This window comes from Carcharhinus amblyrhynchos, chromosome 8, assembly GCF_965287045.1.
Source record: "Carcharhinus amblyrhynchos chromosome 8, sCarAmb.v2.hapA, whole genome shotgun sequence".
NCBI classification, from domain to species: domain Eukaryota; kingdom Metazoa; phylum Chordata; class Chondrichthyes; order Carcharhiniformes; family Carcharhinidae; genus Carcharhinus; species Carcharhinus amblyrhynchos.
In genome coordinates this window covers 121,328,378-121,353,014 of record NC_137331.1, presented here as the reverse complement: position 1 = coordinate 121,353,014, position 24,637 = coordinate 121,328,378, and the positions used below count along the sequence as shown (strand labels likewise).

General features: G+C 47.8%; 1 protein-coding gene across 1 annotated transcript in view; it reads left to right on the top strand.

Moving 5' to 3' along the window:
- The window catches only part of LOC145346403 (uncharacterized), a 122,126-nt gene that overhangs the window by 84,982 nt on the left and 12,507 nt on the right, over positions 1–24,637 (top strand). Inside the window, exons 18-25 of the mRNA XM_080193556.1 lie at positions 1,532–1,667; positions 3,959–4,107; positions 6,467–6,601; positions 12,756–12,941; positions 14,156–14,424; positions 14,529–14,674; positions 20,164–20,376; positions 22,953–23,183. Of these exons, the coding sequence (XP_080049682.1) occupies positions 1,532–1,667; positions 3,959–4,107; positions 6,467–6,601; positions 12,756–12,941; positions 14,156–14,424; positions 14,529–14,674; positions 20,164–20,376; positions 22,953–23,183 (1,465 nt within the window). The remainder of the gene's footprint in view (positions 1–1,531; positions 1,668–3,958; positions 4,108–6,466; positions 6,602–12,755; positions 12,942–14,155; positions 14,425–14,528; positions 14,675–20,163; positions 20,377–22,952; positions 23,184–24,637) is intronic.

The window sequence follows — 24,637 nt, the reverse complement described above, 5'->3', positions numbered from 1 at the left end:
TCTGCAGAGGGATCTGGATAGGCTGAGCGAGGACCTGGCAGATGGAGTATAACGTTAGCAAATGTGAGGTTATCCACTTTGGCAGAAATAATAATAGGAGGGATTATTTAAAGGGTGAAAAGCTGCAGCATGCTACGGTGCAGAGGGACCTGGGGGTCCTTGTGCACGAGTCGCAAAAACCCAGTCTGCAGGTGCAGCAGGTGATCAAGAAGGCGAATGGGATGCTGGCCTTTATAGCGAGGGGGATAGAATATAAAATTAGGGAGGCCTTGCTGCAACTGGTGAGGCCACAACTGGAGTACTGTGTGCAGTTTTGGTCGCCGCACTTGCACTTGGCCTTGGAGGGAGTACAGAGAAAGTTCACCAGGCTGATACTGGAGATGAGGGGGTTGGACTGTGAAGAGAGATTGAATAGACTGGGTTAGAGTTTAGGAGGCTGAGGGGGGATCTTATAGAGAGAACAAGGTAATGAAAGGGCTAGATAGGGTAGAGGCAGAGAGATTCTTCCTGCATAGAAAGGATAGCAGAACTGGAGGGCACAGCCTCAAAATAAGGCGGGGCGGCAGTTTAGATCGGAGTTGAGGAGGAACTTCTTCACTGAAAGGGTGGTGAATCTCTGGAATTCTCTGCCAATTGAAGTGGTGGAGGCTACCTCGCTAAATATATTTAAGTCGCGGGTAGATAGCTTTCTGATAGACAGGGGAATTAAGGGTTATGGGGAGAAAGTGGGAAAGTGGAACTGATCCACTTCAGATCAGCCATGATCTTATTGAATGGCGGGGCAGGCTCGAAGGGCTTGATGGCCTACTCCTGCTCCTATTTCTTATGTTAACCCTCAGTGTACCCGAACAGGTGCCGGAGTGTGGCAACTAGGGCATTTTCACAGAATTGCAGTGTTAATGTAAACCTACTTGAGACTCTAATAAATAAGTGAACTTTAAACATAAACTTTAATCATTGATTTGTGTAAAACCATCAGATTCACTGATGTCCTTTAGGGAAGGAAATCTGCCATCCTTACCCAGTCTGGCCTACATGTGACTCCAGAGCCACAGCAATGTGGTTGACTCTCAACTGCCTCTCTGAAATGGCCAAGCGAGTCACTCCTTTCAAGGCTAATTAAGAACGGACAACAAATGCTGGCTTAGCCAGTGATACCCACACCCCATGAAAAGAAAAATTAATCAGCTTCCTTGGGCAGCTGTGGAAGGGGTTGGGAATTTAGGTTGGGGGGGGGAGGGAGAATGTGAGAAGATGGATGGAGTGGGCTCCATCTGCTTGATGTGGGGCAGGCGAGGAAGGCAGATGGTGCAGGGGTAGATCCTGACATCAGCCTTGTGGGAGCTATCATCAGAGAGTGATCTAGAGTTGTGTAGCAGTTGGGGCGAATGGGATGGAAGGTTATGGGGAGAAAGCAGGATTGGGCTACTGAGTTGGACGATCTGCTGTCAATGGCGGAGCAGCCTCGAAGGGCCGAATGGCCTCCCATCTTCGAAGAGTTGCCTTGGTGAATCTTTTTTCATATGTTCAGCTTGTAGGTAATGCGTATGACCAGAATAAGAGACTGATGGAAGAACCAATAGAGCTCCTGGTTAAAGTTTTGGATGAGAATGATAATGCTCCGATTTTCGCGCAGTCGGTCTTTGAAGGAGCCATTGAAGAACTCAGTGAGTTAGGTAAACTGCTTTGATTCTTCTCTTTTTGACTTGTAAGCTTAGGGTTGAGACCATTCAGCCCCACATGTTGTACTTATGAATGACATCACATCCGGTCAGTATTGTGGTTACATCCACCCAAATTCAGTGGGGGAAAAAAAGAACCTTTCGTCGATCTGGCTTTTCACAACCACTGGATATCTCAAAGCACCTTACGATCGGTTAATTACTCTTGAAATGTAGTTACCTTTGTAATGATTTGATTTGATTTATTATTGTCACATGTAATAACGTACAGTGAAAAGTATTGTTTCTTACGCACCATTACAGACCAGGCACACCATTCATAGAGAAGGAAAGGAAAGAGTGCAGAGTACAGTCATAGCTAGGGTGTAGAGAAAGATCAACATAGTGCAAGTTAGGCCCATTCAAAAGTCTGACAGCAGCAGGGAAGAAGCTGTTCTTGAGTCAGTTTGTGCGTGACCTCAGACTTTTGTATCTTTTTCCCGACAGAAGAAGGAAGAAGAGAGAATGTCCGGGGTGGGTGGGATTCTTAATTATGCTTTGCCGAGGCAGCAGGAAGTGTAGACAGAGTCGATGGATGGGAGGCTGGTTTGTGTGATGGCCTAGGCTCTGTTCACACCCTTCGTGGTTCCTTGCGGCCTTGCTCAGAGCAGGAGCCCAAACCAAGCTGTGATACAACCAGAAAGAATGCTTTCTGTGGTGCATCTGTAAAAGTTGGTGAGAGTGGTAGCTGACATGTCAAATTTCCTTAATCTTCTGAGAAAGTAGAGGCGTTGATAGGCTTTCTTAACTATAGTGTCAGCATGGGGGGGAACCAGGACAGGTTGTTAGTGATCTGGACACCTAAAAACCTAAAGCTCTCAACCCTTTCTACTTCTTTCCGATTGATGTAGACAGCGGCATGTTCTCCTTTACGTTTCCTGAAGTCGATGACGATCTCCTTCGTTTTGTTGACATTGAGGGAGAGATTATTATTGCCGCACCAGTTCACCAGATTCTCTATCTCATTCCTGTACTCTGTCTCATCATTGTTTGAGATCCGACCCACTACAGTGGTGTCATCAGCAAACTTGAAGATCGAATTGGAGGGGAATTTGGCCGCACAGTTATAGGGTGTATAAGAAGTATAGTAAGGGGCTGAGAACACAGCCTTGTGGGGCACCGGTGTTGAGGACAATCGTGGAGGAGGTGTTGTTGCCTATCCTTACTGATTGTGGTCTGTGAGTTCGGAAGTTCAGGATCCAGTCGCAGAGGGAAGTGCCAAGGAGTTTGGGGATGGGTTTCATGGGAATAATGGTGTTGAAGGCTGAGCTGTAGTCAATAAATAGGAGCCTGACGTTGGTGTCCTTGTTATCTAGGTGTTCCAGGGTTGAGTGCAGGGCCAAGGAGATGGCGTATGCTATGGACCTGTTGCAGTAGTAGGCAAACTGTAGTGGATCCAGGTCGTCTGGGAGAAATGTAGGAATTCTGCCAACCAATTTGCAGACAGCAATTCCACAAATAGCAATTTATAATAACCTTATTGGCAAAGACCTTTCTCTCTCTGGTGTTATGATCTTGGTAAGGATCGGTGAACCCAATAATCAAATTTAATAACCAATCCCAAGGAATTACCATGAGGTTTTCACTTATTTTTCATTAAGAGAATCAGAATTGACGTAAAGTAAGCATGAATTAACAGAGAAGTCATGGTCGATACGAGGTACAAATTATAAATGGAATAACAGATACAGGAAAGAGTACTTTGCAAATTTTCTAGGCTGCCTAATCTGCCTTTATAACCCCAGTTATAGTCCTACAGATCTTCCAAGCCAACTTCCTGTTCCTTTCCTTCAAAGACTTAGCCGATTCTTTGCAGATTCCTCATAAACAAGATTGCCCGTGCAATCTTCCCCTGTCTCGTGCACTTTCGGAGCCTGTATCTTTTCAAGGCAACCTGTGCCCGTGATTTAACCCTTCCTGACCAGCTCTCATTCTGCTGAACCCCTTCCAAGACCAGCATATCCTGCCTGAGGGACACGGCCCAGAACTGAAAGTCGGGGGCGGGAGAAAACATTTCTGCAGGCGAGATTTTCCAGTTACGTCCGCCACAGGACTGGAAATGCCTGCCTGTGGTAAACGAACCCTTGGCTTGTCGGTCGCATTTATCGTTCCACTTGCAACGATTCCCGCAGCGATGGGGAGGGGAGGGGGAACTGGGAGATTTAGGCCTGTTATGTCTGAGGAATTTTACTTTAACTAATCCTGTTTAAAGATCTGTATTGTTACCTTCTGTCTAGGCACTTTTGTAATGCAACTAAACGCAACAGATGCGGACGAAGGATCAAATGCTGCTATTCGCTACAGGATCATAACGCGGGACACTACGGCATTTTCTTCAACAGTGGATGGCAAAATCAAAGTCGTGGATAATCTTCTGGACAGAGAGGTGAGTAATAAATATTACCCCTGGGTGAGTTACCATTTCCCATCAGAGTCGAAGAGATTAAGCCATCAAACTCCAGGGCGCCACATTACCCGAATTGCATAGGACACCCATGTTTGGTTTGATGTGATTTATTATGTATTAACACTCCGTGAATAGTATCGTTCCTTGCACACTATACATACAGAGCATACCGTTCATAGGGAAGGAAATGGGAGGGTGCAGAATGCAGTGTTACAGTCATAGCGAGGGTGTAGAGAAAGATCAACTTAATGCGAGGTAGGTCCATTCAAAAGTCTGACAGCAGCAGGGAAGAAGCTGTTCTTGAGTCGCTTGGTGCGTGACCTCAGACTTTTGCATCTTTTTCCCGACGGGAGAAGGTGGAAGAGAGAATGTCCGGGGTGTGTGGGGTCCTTAATTATGCCGGCTGCTTTGCCGAGGCAGCAGGAAGTGTAGACAGGGTCAATGGATGGGAGGCTGGTTTGCGTGATGGATTGGGCTTCCTTCACCACCCTTTGTAGTTCCTTGCAGTCTTGGGCAGAGCAGGAGCCCATACCAAGCTGTGATACAATCAGAAAGAATGCTTTCTATGGGGCATCTGTAAAAGTTGGTGAGAGTCACAGCTGACATGCCAAATTTCCTTAGTCTCCTGAGAAAGCGGAGGTGTTGAGAGGCTGTTTCCCCGCTTGCGGGAGTCTTGCACTAGGGAGGCACAGTGTAAAAGTACATCCCCCACCCCAAGAGGTGGGGGATGGAGAGTAATTTCTTCAGTCAGTGGAATTCTCTCCCCCAGCGAGCAGGGGAGACTGGGTGGATGAATATAGTCAAGGCTGCATCAGGCAGATTTTGGATAGGCAAGGGCATCGAGGGTTACAGGGGCAAACAGGGAAATGGAACCTACAATCAGATCAGCCATAATTCTTATTGGAAGCGCTGATCCAGTTTGATGGCCTGCTCCTCCTCCCATTTCTTATGATCCTATGACCCAGATTGAAATGAGTGCCGCGGGGTTAAGTACCTTGTATTTGTCAGGTGCCGTTACCCACCCTATGAAATGAAACCGCCTCTTTTATCAGGATTCTTTGCCCCTATTTAGAAAACCGAGCATTCCATCTGCTTTCTTAACACGTCCCACCTATCAAATCCCGTCATTGCATCGTGTAAACATGGTTTCAAATTGCCAGCAAGGCTACCTCATTGAATGTTTTTAAGACAAGGATAGGTCAATTTTTGAACAGTAAAGGAATTAAGGGTTATGGGTGAGCGGGCGGGTAAGTGGAGCTGAGTCCATAAGAAGATCAGCCATGATCTTGTTGAATGGCAGAGCAGGCTCGAGGGGGCCAGATGATCGACTCCTGCTCCTAGTTCTTATCCTATGTTCTTGTGATTGCGTGGGTTTCCTCCGAGTGCTTGGGTTTCCCCCTACACTCCAGAAATGTGTGGCTCAGGTTAATTGGCTGTGCTAAATTATCCCTTAGTGTCGGGGGACTAGTGGGGTAAACATGTGGGGTTACGGGGAGGGACCTTGGGTGGGATTGTGTCGGTGTAGGCGTGATGGGTCAAGTAGTTTCCTGAACTGTAGGAATTCTATGGTTCTAGAACATAGAACACTTCAGCACAAACAGGCCCTTCGGCCCACAAGTTGTGCCGATCATATGACCTACCAGGCCATAGAACTATCTATAACTCTCAATCCCATTAGATCCCATATACTCACCCAGAAGTCTTTTAAAAGACCCCAGCGAGTTCGCCTCCACCACCACCGACAGCAGCCAATTCCATTCATTCACCACCCTCTGAGTGAAAAACTTACCCCTTGACGTCTCCTCTGTACCTGCTCCCCAGCACCTTAAACCTGTGTCCTCTCGTAGCGACCATTTCAGCCCTGGGAAATAGCCTCAGAGAATCCGCCCTATCTATACCTCTCAACTCTCAATCTTCGTCTCCCCAGGGAGAAGAGACCGAGCTTCCTCAACCTACCCTCATAAGGCATGCCTCCCAATCCAGGCAACATCCTTGTAAATCTCCTCTGCACCCTCTCAATGGCTTCCACATCCTTCCTGTAGTGAGGCGACCAGAACTGCGCACAGTACTCCAAGTGGGGTCTGACAAAGGGTCTTATAAAGTTACAGCATTACCTCCCGACTCCTAAACTCAATCCCTCGATTAACGAAGGCCAGTACACCATACGCCTTCTTGACCACATCCTCCACCTGCGAGGGCAATTTAAGAGTCCTGTGGACCCGGACCCCAAGGTCCTTCTGCTCCTCAACACTGCTAAGACTCCTACCCTTGATATTGTACTCCTGCATCCTATTAAAGGTTCTATTAAAGCTTTCTAATATTCTTTTTCTTTATCAAGACCCAGGACTCCTACACTTTCATTGTTGAAGCTCGTGATCTTGCTGGAAGCGCTGAAGGACATAAAGCAACAGCACGAGCACGGATCACGATTTTAGACGTTAATGACAACATCCCCAGTATTGACCAACTTGAGGTAAGAGTCAATCTGCTCCATTTTCCTTTTTTGATTATTTTGACCAACGCGTGAACTTTTTCCTGCGAAGGAAAATGAGTGGTTCAGAGTGAATCTTACGGCTCAGGAACAGGCCATTCATCCCAAATGTTCTGTACTGTTGTTTATGTTCCACACGAGCCTCCTGCACCACCTTGTCGGACAGTCATGGAGTTTTGCAGTGTGGAAAGAGGCCTTTCAGCCCATCGTGTCTGCGCCAGCCATCAAACCTCAATCTATTCTAATCCCGTTTTCCAGCACCGGATCTTACATAAGAACATAAGAAATAGGAGCAGGAGTAGGCCATCTAGCCCTTCGAGCCTGCCCCGCCATTCAATAAGATCATGGCTGATCTGTCGTGGCTCAGTTCCACTTTCCCGCCCTCTCCCCATAACCCTTAATCCCCTCGCTTATCAAAAACCCATCAACCCGCATCTTAAAAATATTTAGCGAGGCAGCCTCCACCACTTCAGCGGGCAGAGAATTCCAGAGATTCACCACCCTTTGAGTGAAGAAGTTCCTCCTCAACTCAGTTCTAAACCGCCCCCCTTTTATCTTGAGGCTGTGCCCCCTAGTCCTACTGTCTTTTTTGAGCGGGAAGAGTCTCTCCACCTCTATCCTATCCATCCCATTCAACATCTTATACGTCTCAATGAGATCTCCCCTCATTCTTCTAAACTCTAACGAGTACAAGCCCAGTTTATTCAGCCTCTCCTCATAGCTCAACCCCCTCAACTCCGGTATCAGCCTAGTAAATCTCCTCTGCACTCCCTCCAAGGCCAAAATATCCTTGCGCAGGTGCGGCGCCCAAAACTGCACACAGTACTCCAGCTGCGGCCTCACCAATGCCCTATACAGCTGCAGCAAGACCTCCCTACTTTTATATTCAATCCCCCTCGCTATGAAGGCCAGCATCCCATTCGCCTTCCTGACCACCTGCTGCACCTGCAAGCTGGGTTTTTGCGACTCATGCACAAGGACCCCGAGGTCCCTCTGCACCGTCGCCTGCTGCAGTTTTTCGCCCCGTAAGTAATAGTCCTTCCTACCATTCTTCCTACCAAAGTGGACCACCTCACACTTGCCAACATTACATTCCATTTGCCACTTCCTGGCCCATTCGCCCAGCCTATCTAGATCCTTCTGCAGACTCTCCACACCCTCCGCACAATTTGCCGTTCCTCCAATCTTGGTGTCATCAGCAAATTTCGACACCCTACACTCGGTTCCCTCCTCCAGATCATCTATATAAATGGTAAAAAGCTGAGGCCCCAGCACCGACCCCTGGGGCACTCCACCAGTCACCATCCGCCAATCCGAATAGCACCCGTTGACCCCCACTCTCTGCCTCCTATTTGACAACCAATCCTCTATCCACGCTAACACCCTACCCCCAACTCCATGTCCCTCGACCTTCTGCAATAACCTCTTGTGAGGTACTTTGTCAAACGCCTTCTGAAAATCTAGAAAGACCACATCCACCGGCTCTCCTCTATCCACCGCCCTAGACACATCCTCATAGAACTCCAGTAAATTTGTCAGACACAACTTCCCTTTAATGAAACCGTGCTGCGTCTGCTCTATCAAGCAATTGCCTTCAAGATGCCTCGCAATTTCCTCCTTAATGACAGATTCTAACATTTTTCCTACCACAGACGTTAAACTAACCGGCCTATAATTCCCCGCCTTTTGCCTGGCACCCTTCTTAAACAACGGCGTAACATTAGCCGTTTTCCAATCATCCGGCACTTCCCCGGAATCCAGCGACGTCTGGAAAATAACCACCAAGGCATCCACTATCACCTCCGCCATTTCTTTCAGGACCGTCGGATGCATTCCATCCGGTCCTGGGGACTTGTCGACAATCAGCCCCTCCAGTCTGTCGAGCACCGCCTCTCTAGTAACAGTAATGTCATTAAGACCCTCCAGTCCTACCACCTTTCCATCGCTAACACCCGGCAAATTATTCACGTCCTCCTCCGTGAAGACAGAAACAAAGAAGTTATTCAATACCTTAGCCATATCCTCATCCCCTACCACTAGGTCCCCTTTCTCATCCTCTAAAGGACCAACATTCACCCTAGCCAGCCTCTTCCTTTTTATATATTTATAAAAACTCTTGCTATCCTTTTTTATGTTAAGCGCTAGCCCAGCTTCATAGTTTCTCCTACCCTTCTTTATCAACTTCTTTGTCAATCTTTGTTGACATTTAAACCTCTCCCAATCCTCTTCTCGCCCACTACTCTTAGCTACTCTAAATTCCTCCGCTTTTAATTTAACACTTTCCTTCACCTCCTTCGTTATCCACGGCTTATTACCTGTCTTCCTACTATCCTTTTTGACCATTGGAATAAATTTCCGTTGAGCACCAAGAAAGATCTCCTTAAAGATCCTCCACTGCTCCTCAACAGACCCTCCCTCCAACGCGCTCCCCCAGTCCACATTCGCCAATTCTTCTCTCATCCTACCGTACTCCCCTCTATTCAAACAGAGGACGCGTGTCCGGGAACCCACTTTCTCCTCCTCCATCTGCACCAGAAACTCCACCATACAATGATCACTCTCCCCAAGAGGATCCTTCACCACAAGGTCCCTAATTCTACCCGCCTCATTACATAGCACCAGATCCAAGATAGCTCGCTCCCTCGTCGGCTCCAACACACACTGTTCGAGGAAACTATCCCGGCAGCATTCCAAGAACTCTTCCTCGAGCCCCCTGCGTCCAACATGGGTCGACCAGTCAATATGCAGATTGAAATCCCCCATAACTACGGCCGTCCCATTCCTGCACGCTGCACTTATTTGCGCGTTAACAGCCCGCCCCACCTCCAGATCATTATTCGGGGGCCTATAGACGACACCCACCAGCGTCTTCCTCCCTTTGCTGTTCCTAATCTCCACCCACAACGATTCCACCCTCTGCTCCTTGGCTCCAATATCATCCCTCGCTACCACCGTGATGCTATCCTTAATCAGCAGAGCTACGCCCCCCCCTTTTCCCTCCTGCCTATCCTTCCTAAACACTTGATAGCCCTGTACATTCAGCTCCCAGTCCCTGTCACCCTGCAGCCACGTCTCTGTAATGGCCACCAGATCGTATCCATTTGTGTCGATCTGCGCCACCAGCTCATCCACTTTATTCCGAATGCTTCGTGCATTCAGATAAAGCGCTTTCATCCCAGCCTTCACCTGGACCCTATTTGCCGTAACGCCACCAACCATACTCACGCCCCCTACTCCCTCTATTATTGGGACATCCTCGGCCTCTTCCCTTACCTGTACCCTCTCCTTAACTTTAGACCTCGTAACATCACCTACCCTCGCACCCTCCCCCCCCCTAATTAGTTTAAAGCCCTGTTTTGTATGCCGCGAGGTTTCAGGTGCTCATCTAAATGCATTTTAAATGATGTGAGGGTTCCTGTCCCTACCACCCATTCAGGCTGTGAGTTCCAGAGTGCCACCACCCTCTGGGTGAAAAGATTTCTTCCCCAAATCCCCTTTAAGTCTCCGGTCCCTTAGCTTAAAATGCACCCTCTCTAGCGCAATCACATCCTGCCCATAATGGGTAGCACAGTGGGTTAGCACTGCTGCTTCACAGCTCCAGGGCCCTGGGTTCGCTTCCCGGCTCGGGCCACTGTCTGTGTGGAGTTTGCACATTCTCCCTGTGTCTGCGTGGGTTTCCTCCGGGCGCTCCGGTTTCCTCCCACAGTCCAAAGATGCGCGGGTTGGGTTAATTGGCCACGCTTAAGTTGCCCCTTAGTGTCCTGAGATGTGAAGGTTTGAGGGATTATTGGGTAAAATATGTAGGGATATGGGTGGGATTGTGGTCAGTGCAGACTCGATGGGCCGAATGGCCTCTTTCTGTGCTGTAGGGTTTCTATGATTTCCACAGTGTGGCGATCAGAACTGCACACAATCCTTGTTGCCTAACGAGCATTTTACACGGTTCCATCGGCTTCCACCATTTACCATGATGGGATTCGAACCAGGATTCCAGAAGATGAGGTGGATTTCTGGATTATTAGGCCAGCAATAAACCACAGGGCCGTCAGCTCCCCATATAGGTGTCCCGTATGCCTTCATCTCACCCCATCAATGTATCCTTCTATCTCTTTCTTGTAGCTAACTACTTCCCCTTTTAATGTATATCCACGATTTACCTCAACTGTTGTCTGGGATAGCGAGCTCGGCAGTTCCGCCGCTCCTGATAAAGGGGTTTTGCTTTCAGGTGTACAAGTGACTCTCTTCTGTTGATGACCCCTTGCCCTGCTTTCACTCACAAGTGCAAACATCTTCTCTGTGCCCCGGGACACTTCATAACTTAAAAAGCCCGATATAAACATGACATGAGTTAGGAGTAGGCCATTCGGCCCCTCGATCCTGCTCCGCCCATGTGATAAGCTCATTGGCCGTTTTGATTCTGACCTCATCTTCATCCTTCCTTTATCCTTTCATGGGACCTGGGTGTCGCTGGTGAGGCCAACCTGAGTTGTCGTATGGCACAATGGTTAGCACTGCTGCCTCACAGCGCCAGGAACCCGGGTTCGATTCCTGGCTTGGGACACTCTCTGTACGGAGTCTGCACGTTCACCCCGTGTCTGCGTGGGTTTCCTCCGGGTGCTCTGGTTTCCTCCCACAGTCCAAAGATGTGCGGGTTAGATGCGTTGGCCATGCTAAATTGCCCCTTTGTGTCCCAGGATGTGTAGATCAGAGGGATTCGCGCGGTAAATATGTGGGGTGACGGGAATAGGGCTGGTTTGGGTTGTTGTCAATGCAGACTCGATGGGCTGAATGGTCTCCTTCTGTGATTTCTATGAAATGTCACACAGTAAGATCCCACGAACAGTAATGTGATAATGACCAGAAGTCTGAAAACGGATTTACAGACAGTGAAACAAACCATTGTGCTCTCGTAGAATCATGGAGGTTTGCAGCATGCAAACTGGCCTTGGGCCCAACTTGTCCATGCCTCCAATTTTTTCAAACATTAAGCTAGTTCCAATTGCCTGCATTTGGTCCATATCCCTCTATACCCATCTTACCCACGTAATTGTATAAATGCTTTTTAAAAGGCAAAATTGTATCCGCCTCTACTACTACCTCAGGCAGCTCGTTCCAGACACTCACCACCCTCTGTGTGAAAAAATGGCCCCTCTTGACACTTTTGTATCTCTTCCCTCTCACCTTAAACCCTATGCCCTCTAGTTTTAGACCCCCCTACCTTTAGGAAAAGATGTTGACTATCTACTGATCTATACCTGTCATTATTTTATTGATCTCTATAAGATCCCCCCTAAATCTCCAACACTCCAGGTGAATAAAGTCCCAGTCTATCCAGCCTCTCCTTATAACTCAAACCATCAAGTCTCAGTAGCATCCTAATAAAATCTTTTCTGCACTCTTTCTAGTTTAATAATAGGTTTTCAATAATAGGGTGACCAGAACAGTAATAGTATTTCAAGTGTGGCCTCACCAATGTCTTGTACAACTTCAACAGAATGTCCCAACTCCTGTATTCAGTGTTCTGACCAATGAAACTAAGTATGCCGAATGCCTTCTTCACCACTCTCCACCTGTGACTCCACTTTCAAAGGACTATGAACCTCGATCTCTTTGTTCTATAACTCTCCCCGACACCCTGCCATTAACTGAGTAAGTCCTGTCCGGGTTCAATCTACCAAAATGCATCGCCTCACGTTTACCTAAATTAAACTCCATCTGCCGTTTGTCAGCCCGCTGGCCCAATTGATGAAGATCCTATTGCAATCCTAGATGATCTTCTTCACTGTCCACTGCACTGCCAATATTGGTGTTGTCTGCAAACCTACTAACGCCTACTAAATTCTCATCCAAATCACTAATATAAATGACAACAGCAAACCCAGCACTGATCCCTGAGGCACATTGCTGGTCACAGGCCTCCAGTTTGAAAAACAACCCTCCACAAGCCTGTGTCTTCCGACAGCAAGCCAATTTTGTATCCAATCGGCTACCTTACCCTGGATCCCGCAAGATTTAACTTTATGCAACAACTTACCATGCGGTACCTTGTCAAAGGCTTTGCTAAAGTCCATGTAGACAACATCAACTGCACTGCCCTCATCTACCTTCTTAGTTACCTCTGTGATTTCCTTTTCAGTACACAGCAGATGTGATCGAAAATACAAAGGAAGTTGAAGTCTTGCGCATCAAAGTGTCAGATAAGGACCTGGAGTTTACTGATAACTGGCTGGCGCACTTTGTTATTATTGAGGGAAATGAAGACGAGCATTACAGGTTCGAGGTGGATAATCGAACCAACGAAGGAATTTTGATTGTTCAGAAGGTAAAGTTGTAAACCAAGTGAACCCTCCAATTGAAGTCCTCAGAATCACATGGCAGTGTTCAAACCCGGAGGGTGGGTCGGACAAACTGGGGCAGAGGGAATTGTAGGTGGGCAAATAGTTCACTTTGGAATCAATAAAGACTAGACTGAGGATGGGATTTCCCCCTCGTGGCGTGTCTGCATGGAGCTAGCTCGCTGTTGATCACCAGCAAGATGTTCCAGTCCCGCCGCCGTCAGTGGGGTCTCCCGCTGTTCCCTCCGTCTCGGGTGTTGGGGGGAGGGGTTCGTTCACCATTGGCAGGACGGGAGGATGGCACGAACGGAAATCCCACCCGGAGCGATTACTCAATGGTGCGAAGCCGGAGATGGCAGAGAACATTGGACCAGACTCTCCAACCTCGTCCGCGGCTGGGATTCTCCAGTCCCGCTGCAGGGAATGGTGTTTTGACCGAGCGCCAATTTCTCTGTTCTCGCTGGCAGGTACCGCGAGGTGTTAAAAATCACTGGAGACGAGTGACCAAAGGGAATGCTGACTTTCATGACGCTATGTTAGGGTAGAAGCTAGGTTACAATTATATAAAACCCTTGCCAAAGCCTATCGGTTCTGAACACACCTGGTCTCGATGGGGGAGAAGCAGAGTTTCACTAGAATGACAACAGAGCTAAAAATTAAACTGAGGACAGATTGTCGACACCAGCCTTGTGCTCTCTTGAATATACAGGGTTAACAGTTGATCAAAGTGAGCTGTTTTCAGGTGATTGAGGGATTTGATCGGATTGATAAGGAGATACTACTCTTCTTAACTTTCTTCCGCGCTCACAGTTGACAGAGCGAGCCTGAATCTATCTCCTCGCTTGCTCCAAAAACCAAAATCCAATTGAATCCCAGTTCGTGGTCCCCACAAGAGAGGCAACCAAGATCCAAGCTGACAGGATGAGATATTGCACCCAATCATGGACTCGATCTTGGCTAGATGGCCTACTCCTGCTCCTATTTTTTACGTTCTTATAGTCAGTAAATGAATCAAGGGTTGAGGATTATCACATCAGTTCAGTCACAATCTCATCGAATGGCAAAGCAGACTCAATGGGCCAAATGGCCTGCTTCTGTTGCTACATCTTACGGTCATATCCGTTCTTCGTCCTTAGTCTGATTTTGATTTTCTCTTGGATTTGCTCTTGCTACCTTGTCTTCTCTTCAACCCCTGACGCAGGAACTTAACCACGAAATAAGCAACCTGGTGAATTTGGTTGTGCGGGTTTCCAACAAGGCTCCCTTTCACCGCTCTGTGCTTCACCTAGACATCACACGCACGATTAAAATAACACTCCAGGTGGTGAACGTGGTGGAAGGCTTTGAGTTCCGGCCCTCGAAGTGGCAGGTGTCCATCCGCGAAAGCATGACCAGCAAGACGGTACACCAGGTGCTGGGAAGGTATCCTGCGGTTAGTGCGGACACTGGGAAAGTAAGCACCATGACCAAGTAAGATTGTGATTCTGCTGCTCTTTTTAAATGTTGTTTTCCTCTTTTAAAAAAACAATGCAGCCAGCCAAACACTTACCCACGTTTTCCAACACATGCAACAGGTATGCAAAGGATTCCGATCCAGCTAATTGGCTTGTTATAGATTCCGAAACTGGAGAGATTACCTTTGTCGGTGTACCTGATCGAGAGTCGAAGTATGTGATTAATGGGTCGTACACTGCAACGATATTGGCTATTAATAATGAACGTAAGTAGATGAATATTAATTTGAACTCTTAGTGCATTCGAATCAAGTCAAGTAACGTGTTGCCTTCGGATCGTTAAGTTTGTTTTTTTTTATTAGTGGCACAAACAGCCTTACGTTAACACTGCAGTGAAGTTACTGTGAAAATCCCCGAGTCACCACACTCCGGCACCTGTTCGGGTGCACTGAGGGAGAATTTAGCACGGCCAATCCAGCACGTCTTTGGAATTGTGGGAGGAACCACAAGGAAGTTGCCGGGACTTGAGAAGCTGAGTTACGGAGAGAGGTTGAATAGGTTCGGACTTTATTCCCTGGAGTGTAGAAGAATGAGGGGAGATTTGAAAGAGGTGTATAAGATTTTGATGGAGTGAATGCAGGCAGGCTTTTTCCACTGAGGCTAGGGGAGAAAATAACTAGAGCGCATGGGTTAAGAATGAAAGGAGAAACCTTGATCCCGATGGATTAAAACGCAGTTGCCACCCTTCCGGAGAAGTTTATTCAGTCTGAACATCAACATTCTTTATTCCATTAGTCGTTCATAAGAAGTAGATATCATTGGCAAACCTTCCAAAAGGCTGTACACAACCACCATCGCAACCTTATCAATGATATCTACTTCAAAGTTTGTGGAGAAAAAGCAGGATTAGGCTATTGTCCAACTCAATCAGCCATGATCGTGATGGAGGCAGGGTAGACTCGAAGGGCTGAGTGGCCTCCTCCTGCTCCTATCTTCTAAGCTTCTATGTTTGCACCACTAAAATATGCAACAATAATATAGAAATGAGCGGCATGGACAGGGTGGATAGGGAGCAGCTGTTCCCCTTGAACAATCAGTTACAAGTGGACACAGGTTGCTGCGGGTCTGTTTGGTGTGGGTACACCCAACGGGATTTTATTGCAACGCTGATGAAAGAATGGAGACGTGTTTGCAAGTCAGGATGGTGTGTGATTCAAACGGAGAACTTGAACCAGGAAAATCCCTGTTCCTGCTCCAAGTGTTTGCCTGTGGACAGGGAGTTAAGATGGGACTTTAGGGTGACACAGTGGCACCGTGGTTGGCACTGCTGTCGCACATCATAGCTCGGGTCACTGTCTGTGTGGAGTTTGCACGTTCTCCCCGTATCTGCATGGGTTTCCTCCGGGTGCTCCGGTTTCCTCCCACATCCTAAGATGTGCGGGTTAGGTTGGTTGGCCATGCTAAATTGACCCTACTTTTCACTGTATACTAATATATGTGACAAAAATAAATCAAATCCTTTTCCTTCTCCCGTACTCTATGAACAGTATTGTTAGCAGACAACAAATTTCTGAAGTTAGGTATGTAATATGAAACAGACTAAACTGCACTCAGAACCCCTCCATTAAAGATCACAAGGGAACAGATCCAGACAAGCAGGCAAAAGACATGTTTTTAAAATATAAACAAGGTCTCAACACACAAAGGGAACCGGACAGGATGGCACCAACGCAAACTAAATTAAAAGTACACCCTCATCTTTTCAAATCAGCACCACTGACCTAATCAACGATATCAGGAAGCCTCTATAGAAACACCTAAGGAGAGGATTAACATAACTAAGGAAGCCTTCTTGGCCTCAAAAGACTTCCTGAGATCAGCCAAACATCCATTGTTCAAACCCCGGAGATTCTAGACCATTGATAAACCCATCAGACAGAAACGATTATCGTACTTAAAACATCCATACTGTACTTGAAAACATCGAAACAGAATGGTCAGAGTCAAACACTGTAAACAAAACATTGATATTTGAACCATACAGTGTGCCAAAGTTTGAGTATAACTGTAGCCCATTGCTTAGAGTGCTTTTGGGACAGTGCTGTTTGTATGTCCTGACTGCACCTCCGTCGATGTTAAATAAAGCTGTACCGCTGGCGAACCTGACCCTGAGTCCGTAGTGGTCGTGTTCGCCCACTCGCGCTAACAGTATGCTTTGTCTGTGTAGTGTGTAAGAAGCAATACTTTTCACTGTATCCCGATACACGTGACAATAATAAATCAAATCCTTTTCCTTCCCCTCTCTGTACTCCATGAACGGTATGCTTTGTCTGTATAATGTGCAAGAAATTTTACTTTTCACTGTGTACTAATACACGTGACAATAATAAATCAAATCCTTTACCTTCTCCCCTCTGTACTCCATGAACAGTATGCTTTGTGTAACATGCAAGAGACAATACTTTTCACTAATACACGTGACAATAATAAATCAAATCCTTTACCTTCTCCCCTCTGTACTCCATGAACAGTATGCTTTGTGTAACATGCAAGAGACAGTACTTTTCACTAATACACGTGACAATAATAAATCAAATCAAATATTCGATAGGGTTGATGAAGAGAGTTTTTTTCTCTGGTGGGGGGTGGGGGAGAGAAAGAGCCCAGAACAAGGGCGCACGACCTAAATTTAGATCTAGCCCACGTAGGAGTGATATCAGGAAACTCTTCACACGACAGGGAGTGTCTCTCTCCGCGCTGGGGTGGGGGCAGGGTGGGAGCGTCGTTTGAAGTTAGGTTTCTAGGAGGCGTTAGTGTTGTGGGAAATAGAGAGAGGAGTTAAGAAACAGTTTCACCATGACCTCATTGAATGTTGGAATTGGCCCAAGGAACTGGTGGGCCAGCCCCTTGTTTGCGTCGTTAATTTGATAGTCATTCGATATTGAAATCAGGCAGTTTGCATTCCACAGTCGCATAGGAATTTTGCAAACGATTCCTGTAGCGAACTTCAGAAAGGTTATCTGCCGTCCAGTTCAGCTCAGAGTTACTGCAGCGCGATGGTGTGTGTTTTTTTGGAGCTTTGTTTACGCTCTGATTTGGCTTTTTGGAATGTTTCCACGTCTTCTGAAAAGTGGTCTGTCCCCCACAAAAATATTTAATCTTTCTATTGAAGTAAACGTGTGTGACAAGACCCACAGAGCGATAAGTCTACTGTCGACCACAAAACCATTATCGTAAAAACCGATCCGGTTCACTAATGTCCTTTAGGAAAGGAGATTTCCCGGCTTTACCCGGTCTCCAGAGCCATAGAATCTGCAGTGCAGAAGGAGGCCATTCGGCCCATCGAGCCTGCACCGACAATAATCCCACCCAGGCCCTATCCCCACATAACCCACCCGAATCCCCCTGATATCAAGGGAGAACTTAGCACAGCCAATCAACCCAACCTGTACATCTTTGGTGTGTGGGAGGAAAGCCGAGCGCCCGGAGGAAACCCACGCAGACATGGGGAGAAGGTGCAGACTCCACACAGACAGTGACCGAAGCCTGGATTCGATCCCAGGCCCCTGGCACTGTGAGGCAGCAGTGCTGACCCACTGTGCTACCGTGGGTGACTCAGGCACGCCCTCTGAAATGCACTCAGTTCAAAGGCAATTGGGGACAAGCACTGGCTCTGCCAGTGATACCCACATCACAAGAATGAATAAAACAAAACCTACGTTTATATAGCGCCTTCGATATGGGTGCTTCCCAGGAGGAAAAGCAAACAGCAAAATGGGGAAAAGAGGCTGGGGACTGGCCTTGTATATTTCAAACTGGAACACCAGTAAAACGGGGAAATGAGAATCCAAACTCTTTATTTTCCCCCTTCTAGGTTCAGGAATGACAAAGGAGGAAGTATTTGGACGTGTGGCTAAAAACTTGGTCAAAGGGGTTAGGAGCATCTTAAAGGATCGTGACAAGGCGGAGAGGTTTAGGGAATGAGTCCACGCGCTTAGGGACTGAGCAGCTAAAGTCTTGGCCACCAGCAATGGGGCAAAGACGGTGGAGTAACGCGCAAGAGACCAGAATTACCCCCCACCTTTCTTTAGAGAGTGTAAAAGTCTTTGATCGCGTGGTTCAGGGTGAGAAGGGTATTGGCGATGGTATTTCCCCAGGCTTGTTAGAGAATCGCAGAGTCACACGGCCAATCCCTGTCTTACGTTGACATATTCCTGTTTGCATAACCATAGCGGGGGGTGCTGAGAGATTGTTTCCACAGGCCGGGGATTCTAAAACACGGGGGGGGGCACAGTCCCAGATAAAAGGACCGACCTTTTGGCATGTCTATCCAGAGATCTCTGAAGGCGAATAGGGTTAACAGGGTGGTGAGAAAGGCATACGGCACACTCGCCTTTATCAATCCGGGTGTAGATTGCGAAAGCAGAGAGGTCAGGATGGAGTTGTATAGAACTTTGGTGAGGTCTCAGCTGGAGCACTGTGTGTAGTTCTGGTCACCACGTTATAGGAAGGATGTGATTGCACTGGAAGGGGTGCAGAGGAGATTCACCAGGATGCTGCCTGGGGTGGAACATTTAGGTTATAAAGAGAGGTTGGGTTGTTTTGTCTGGGCAGTAAGGAGTCTCACAACACGAGGTTTAAGTCCAACCAGTTTATTTGATAGTAATCCCACAAGCTTTCATAAGAACATAAGAAATAGGAGCAGGAGTAGGCCAACTAGCCCTTCGAGCCTGCCCCGCCATTCAATAAGATCATGGCTGATCTGTCGTGGCTCAGATCAGCCATGATCTCTCTCTACTACCAAATAAACTGGTTGGACTTAAACCTGGTGTTGAGAGACTTCTTACTGTGTTTACTCCAGTCCAACGCCAGCCCCTCTACATCATGTTTTGCCTGGAGCAGGGAAGGCAGAGACCTGATTGAGGTGTACAAGGTTATGGAGGGGCATGGACAGGGACAGGGAACAGATGTTCCCCTTAGTTGAAGGGTCTGTTATGAGGGTTTGCAAGTTAAACATGAGGGGTGGGAGGTTTAGGGGGAATTTGAGGAAAAATGTTTTTACCCAGAGGGTGGTGAGGGTCTGGAATGTGCTGATGGGAGGGTGGCGGAGGTGGGATGCCTCACATCCTTTAAAAAAAATACCTGGATGAGCACTTGGCACATCTTAACAGTCAAGGCTATGGGCCAAGTGCTGGCAAGTGGGATTAGATGGGTACGTCAGGGCTTTTCATGCATTGGTTCAGACTTGGTGGGCTGAAGGGCTTCTTCTGCTCTGTGATTCTGCTTACCTGTTCCCCATAAGCCCTTGCGCCTTCATTTCATTAGACAAATATCTATCTCCTTCTTAAAAACACCTAACAATTCAGACTCCGCTATGCTATGGGGCAGCGAGTTCCACAAATCCACCACCCTCTGCGAGGCGTACGCGGGAACCCTACTGCCTCACCCCCTCTGCGGAATCGGAGCGGGCAAGGATCCGACAACGGAAATGCCCCTTGACCTCGGGCAGGCATTTCCGATCTCGCTCGAGCGAGGCAGGAAAATCCCGCCCGTAGTCCCTACTCATCTCAGTGTTAAATCTACCACCTCTCAACCTATACCACTCTCTCTGTGCTGTAAAGCTCTAGGACTCTTCAGGGTTAGTCTATACATCGTTATTTTTATTTTGGAGGGTGTTTTAACGATCGATATTTAGAGGTTGAACTGCATCTTTCAGTTTGTTGTAAATCGGAACATTCTTAACTCCGTTTTCCAGATAACCATCCCTCAACTTCTACCGGAACCATTGTTCTTCGAGTGGAAGATGTCAATGACCATAAGCCGACCTTCGAGAACTTGCTCCCGTGTATATGCAGCAATTCCAAATCCTTGAATCTCACTGCCATTGATCCGGACGGATATCCATACGGAGCCCCGTTCCGTTTTGAACTAAAGCCCAATAACAACTGGAAGTTAGGACATACTGATGGTAAGACCTGGGATCGCGATCTTTCTCCGCGGTGAACGGCCCTTTGTAAAGTCTTTGGGTACTTACATGTTGGCGCTCAGTGATGGCCTAGTGGTTTTATCGCTAGACTGTTAATCTAGAAACTCGGGTAACGTCCTGGGGGACCCGGGTTCGAATCCCGCCACGGCAGATGGTGGAATTTGAATTCAATAAAACAAAATATCTGGAATTAAGAATCTGCTGATGACCATGAAACCGTTGCCGATTGTCGGAAAAATCCATCTGACTCACGAGTGTCCTTTAGGGAAGGAAATCTGTTGTCCTGACCTGGTCTGGCCTACATGTGACTCCAGAGCCACTGCAATGCGGTTGACTCTCAACTGCCTCTGAACAAGGGGCAACTAGGGATGGGCAATAAATGCTGGCCTAGTGGTATCATTAAACCAAGAACAGTACAGCACAGGAAACAGGCCCTTCGGCCCTCCAAGCCTGCGCCGCTCATGCGCCCAACTAGACCATTCGTTTGTATCCCTCTATTCCCAGTCTGTTTATGTGGCTATCTAGATAAATCTTAAACAATCCCGGCGTGTCCGCCTCAACCACCTTGCTTGGCAGCGCATTCCAGGCCCCCAACACCCTCTGTGTAAAATATGTCCCCCTGACATCTGTGTTGAACCTCGCCCCCCCCCTCACCTTGAACTTGTGACCCCTTGTTTTCGTCATCTCCGACCTGGGAAAAAGCTTCCCACTGTTCACCCTGTCTATACCCTTCATAATTTTGTACACCTCTATTAGGTCTCCCCTCATCCTCCGTCTTTCCAGGGAGAACAACCCCAGTTTACCCAATCTCTCCTCATAGCTAAGACCCTCCGTACCAGGCAACATCCTGGTAAACCTTCTCTGCACTCTCTCCAAAGCCTCCACGTCCTTCTGGTAGTGTGGTGACCAGAATTGGATGCAGTATTCCAAATGTGGCCTAACCAACGTTCTATATAACTGCAACATCATATGCCAACTTTTATACTCTATGCCCCATCCTAGAAAGGCAAGCATGCCATATGCCTCCTTTACCACCTGTGCTGCCACCTTTTAAGGATCTGTGGACTTGCACACCCAGGTCCCTCTGTGTCTCTATACTCCTGATGGCTCTGCCATTTTTTGTATAGCTCCCCCCCCTACATTAGATCTACCGAAATGCATCACTTTGCATTTATCTGGATTAAATTCCATCTGCCATTTCTCCACCCAATTTTCCAGCCTATCTATATCCTGCTGTATTCTCTGACAATGTTCATCACTACCTGCAACTCCAGCAATCTTTGTGTCGTCCGCAAACTTATTGATCACACCAGCTACATCTTCTTCCAAATCATTGATATATATTACAAACAGCAGAGGTCCCAGTACAGAGCCCTGCGGAACACCACTAGTCACAGATCTCCAACCGGGAAAAAGACCCCTCCACTGGTAACCTCTCTTCTGTGGCCAAGCCAGGTCTCCACCCATCTCGCTAGCTCACCTTTTATCCCGTGAGGTTTAACCTTTTGCACCAGTATTGTCAGACTATTAATCCAGAAACTCAGCTAAAGCTCTGGGGACCCAGGTTCGAATCCCACCAAAATGCAGATGGTGCATTTTGAATTCAACAAAAAAAAATCTAGAATTAAAAATCTATCGATGACCATGAAACCCACAGTCCAAAGATGTGTGAGGTTAGGTGGATTGGCCTTGCATAATTGCCCCTTAGTGTCAGGGGAAGTAGCTAGGGTAAAATGCAAAGGAGTTAGAGGGAGAGGACCTGGGTGGAATTGTGATCAGTGCAGACTCGATGGGCCGAATGGCCGCCTTCTGCACTGTAGGGATTCTATGATCCTAAACCATTGCCAATTGTCAGGAAAAACCCATCTGGTTCACTGTTGTCCTTTAGGGAGGGAAATCTGCCGTCCTTACCCAGTCTGGCCTACATGTGACTCCAGAGTCACAGCAATGTGGTTGACTCTCACCTGCCTTGGACAACTAGGGATGGGCAATAAATGTTGGCCAGCCAGCGATGCCCATGTCCCACAAATAAACTTTTTAAAAATGACTTCATCAGTTCAGCTCAGGTTCTTTTAAGTTTATTTATTAATAGGCTGACATTAACACTGCAATGAAGTTACTGTGAAAATCCCCAACCCGCTACTGTCCGGTGCCTGTTCGGGTGCACTGAGGGACCGTTTAGCACGGCCAGTGCACCCAACCAGCACTGCGGGAGGAAACCGGAGCACCCGGAGGAAACCCACGCAGACACGGGGAGAACATGCAAACTCCGCAGAGACAGTGACCCGAGCCGGGGAATCGAACCAGGTCCCTGGTGCTGAGAGGCAGCAGTGCTAACCACACCGGCCTACCTCTGTCCCAAATTAATTTGTAAACTCTCCTTGTCTTTAAGCCAGGCTTTATCTCACGCCCCGTTCTCCCAAACACCCGCCTTGAATATAGGGATGAAGTTTGATGGTGAGTCACAGCAAGGGGACCGTGTTTATTTAGGCGTGGTGTGGGGAGTGGGATGCTTTTCGTCTCTGACACTCTCAATCCCTGTTTTTGTTTGTTTGAAGCAACAAGCTTGGAACTGATTCCATTGATGGAGTTGTGGCCAGGAACGTTTACCGTGCCGATCTCTGTCAAAGATAACGGTGGCAATGGACACGTTGTGAACCTGGATGTTCGAGTCGCTGAATGCCATGATTCCACCATGTGCTCGGCAGAGAAGCTGTTTGAGTCCCAGAAAGCAATCCTGGGAGCCGCTGCGGTTGGTCTGATGATTCTGGCACTGCTGCTGCTATTGCGTAAGTTTAAAACAGCCGACACTATTGCTTTACAGTCGACAGAGCCGATTCCGAGGCTCAATGTATCCCGGGGGGTCATTCATTGTTATTCAGCTTCTGATCGCTATTTGATAGCGAGTGAAGTGAGACTAAATAGTTCCCTCCCCTTATATATACACACACACACACACACACACACACCCCACACACACACACACACCCACACCCCACACACACGCACACGCACACGCACACCCCACACACACGCACATGCACACACCCACACACACACCCCACACATACACGCACTCCCCTATGCGCACACACCCTCTCTCTCTCTCTCACACACACCCCCCACACACACACACACACACCGTCTCTCTCTCTGTCTCTCTCTCTCTCACCCTCACACACACACACACACCCACACACACTAGTTTTGAAATTGTTTGGAGAATCACACAGCTCAAAGGCAGCAAAGCAAATGATAAACGGTAGCACAGTGGTTAGCACTGCTGCCTCGCTGCACCAGAGACCCGGGTTCGATTCCCGGCTCGGATCACTGTCTGTGTGGAGTTGTTCGTTCTCCCCATGTCTGCGTGAGTTTCCTCCGGGTGCTCCGGTTTCCTCCCAAGATGTGTGGGTTACGTTGATTGGCCGTGATAAATTGTCCCTTACTGTCAGGGGAACCTGCAGGGAACCGGATGGGATTACGGGCAGGATTGGGTTGTGTTCAGGCTTGATAAGCTAAATGGCCTCCTTCCGCACTGTAGGAATTCTATAAAGCCATTCGACCCATCGGAGAATTATAGAATCCTGCTATGGACAACATGGTGGCACAGTGGTTGGCACTGCTGCCCCACAGCACCAGGGACCTGGGTTTGATTCAGGGCTTGGGTCACTGTCAGTGTGGAGTTTGCATGTTCTCCCCATGTCTGTGTGGGTTTCCTCCAGGTGCTCCAGTTTAATCCCACACTCCAAAGTTAGATGGATTGGCCAGGCTAAATTGCTCACTGGTGTCCCAAGATGTGTAGGCACGATAAGAAGTCTCACAACACCAGCTTTCTGAGTACTGCCCCTTCATTCGGTGACTCACCTGATGAAGGGGCAATGCTCTGAAAGCTTGTGGTACCAAATAAACCTGTTGGACTTTAACCTGGTGTTGTGAGACTTCTCACTGTGCCCACCCAGTCCATCGCTGGCATCTCCACACCAAGATGTGTAGATTAGGGGGAATGGCCTTAGTAAGTTATCCCTTAGTGTCTCAAGGTAAGCAGGGTAAATACATGGGGTTACAGGGGACGGGGCCTGAGTGGGATGCTCTGTCAGAGAGTTGGTGCAGACGCAATGGGCCGAATGGTCTCTTTTTTTGCCCTAGGGATTTTATGACCCATCATGCTGGCTGTTTGAAAGATCTCTCCAATTATTTGACACTCTTGCAAGTCTTTTCCCCCGTTTAATGTTCTGAATCTTGA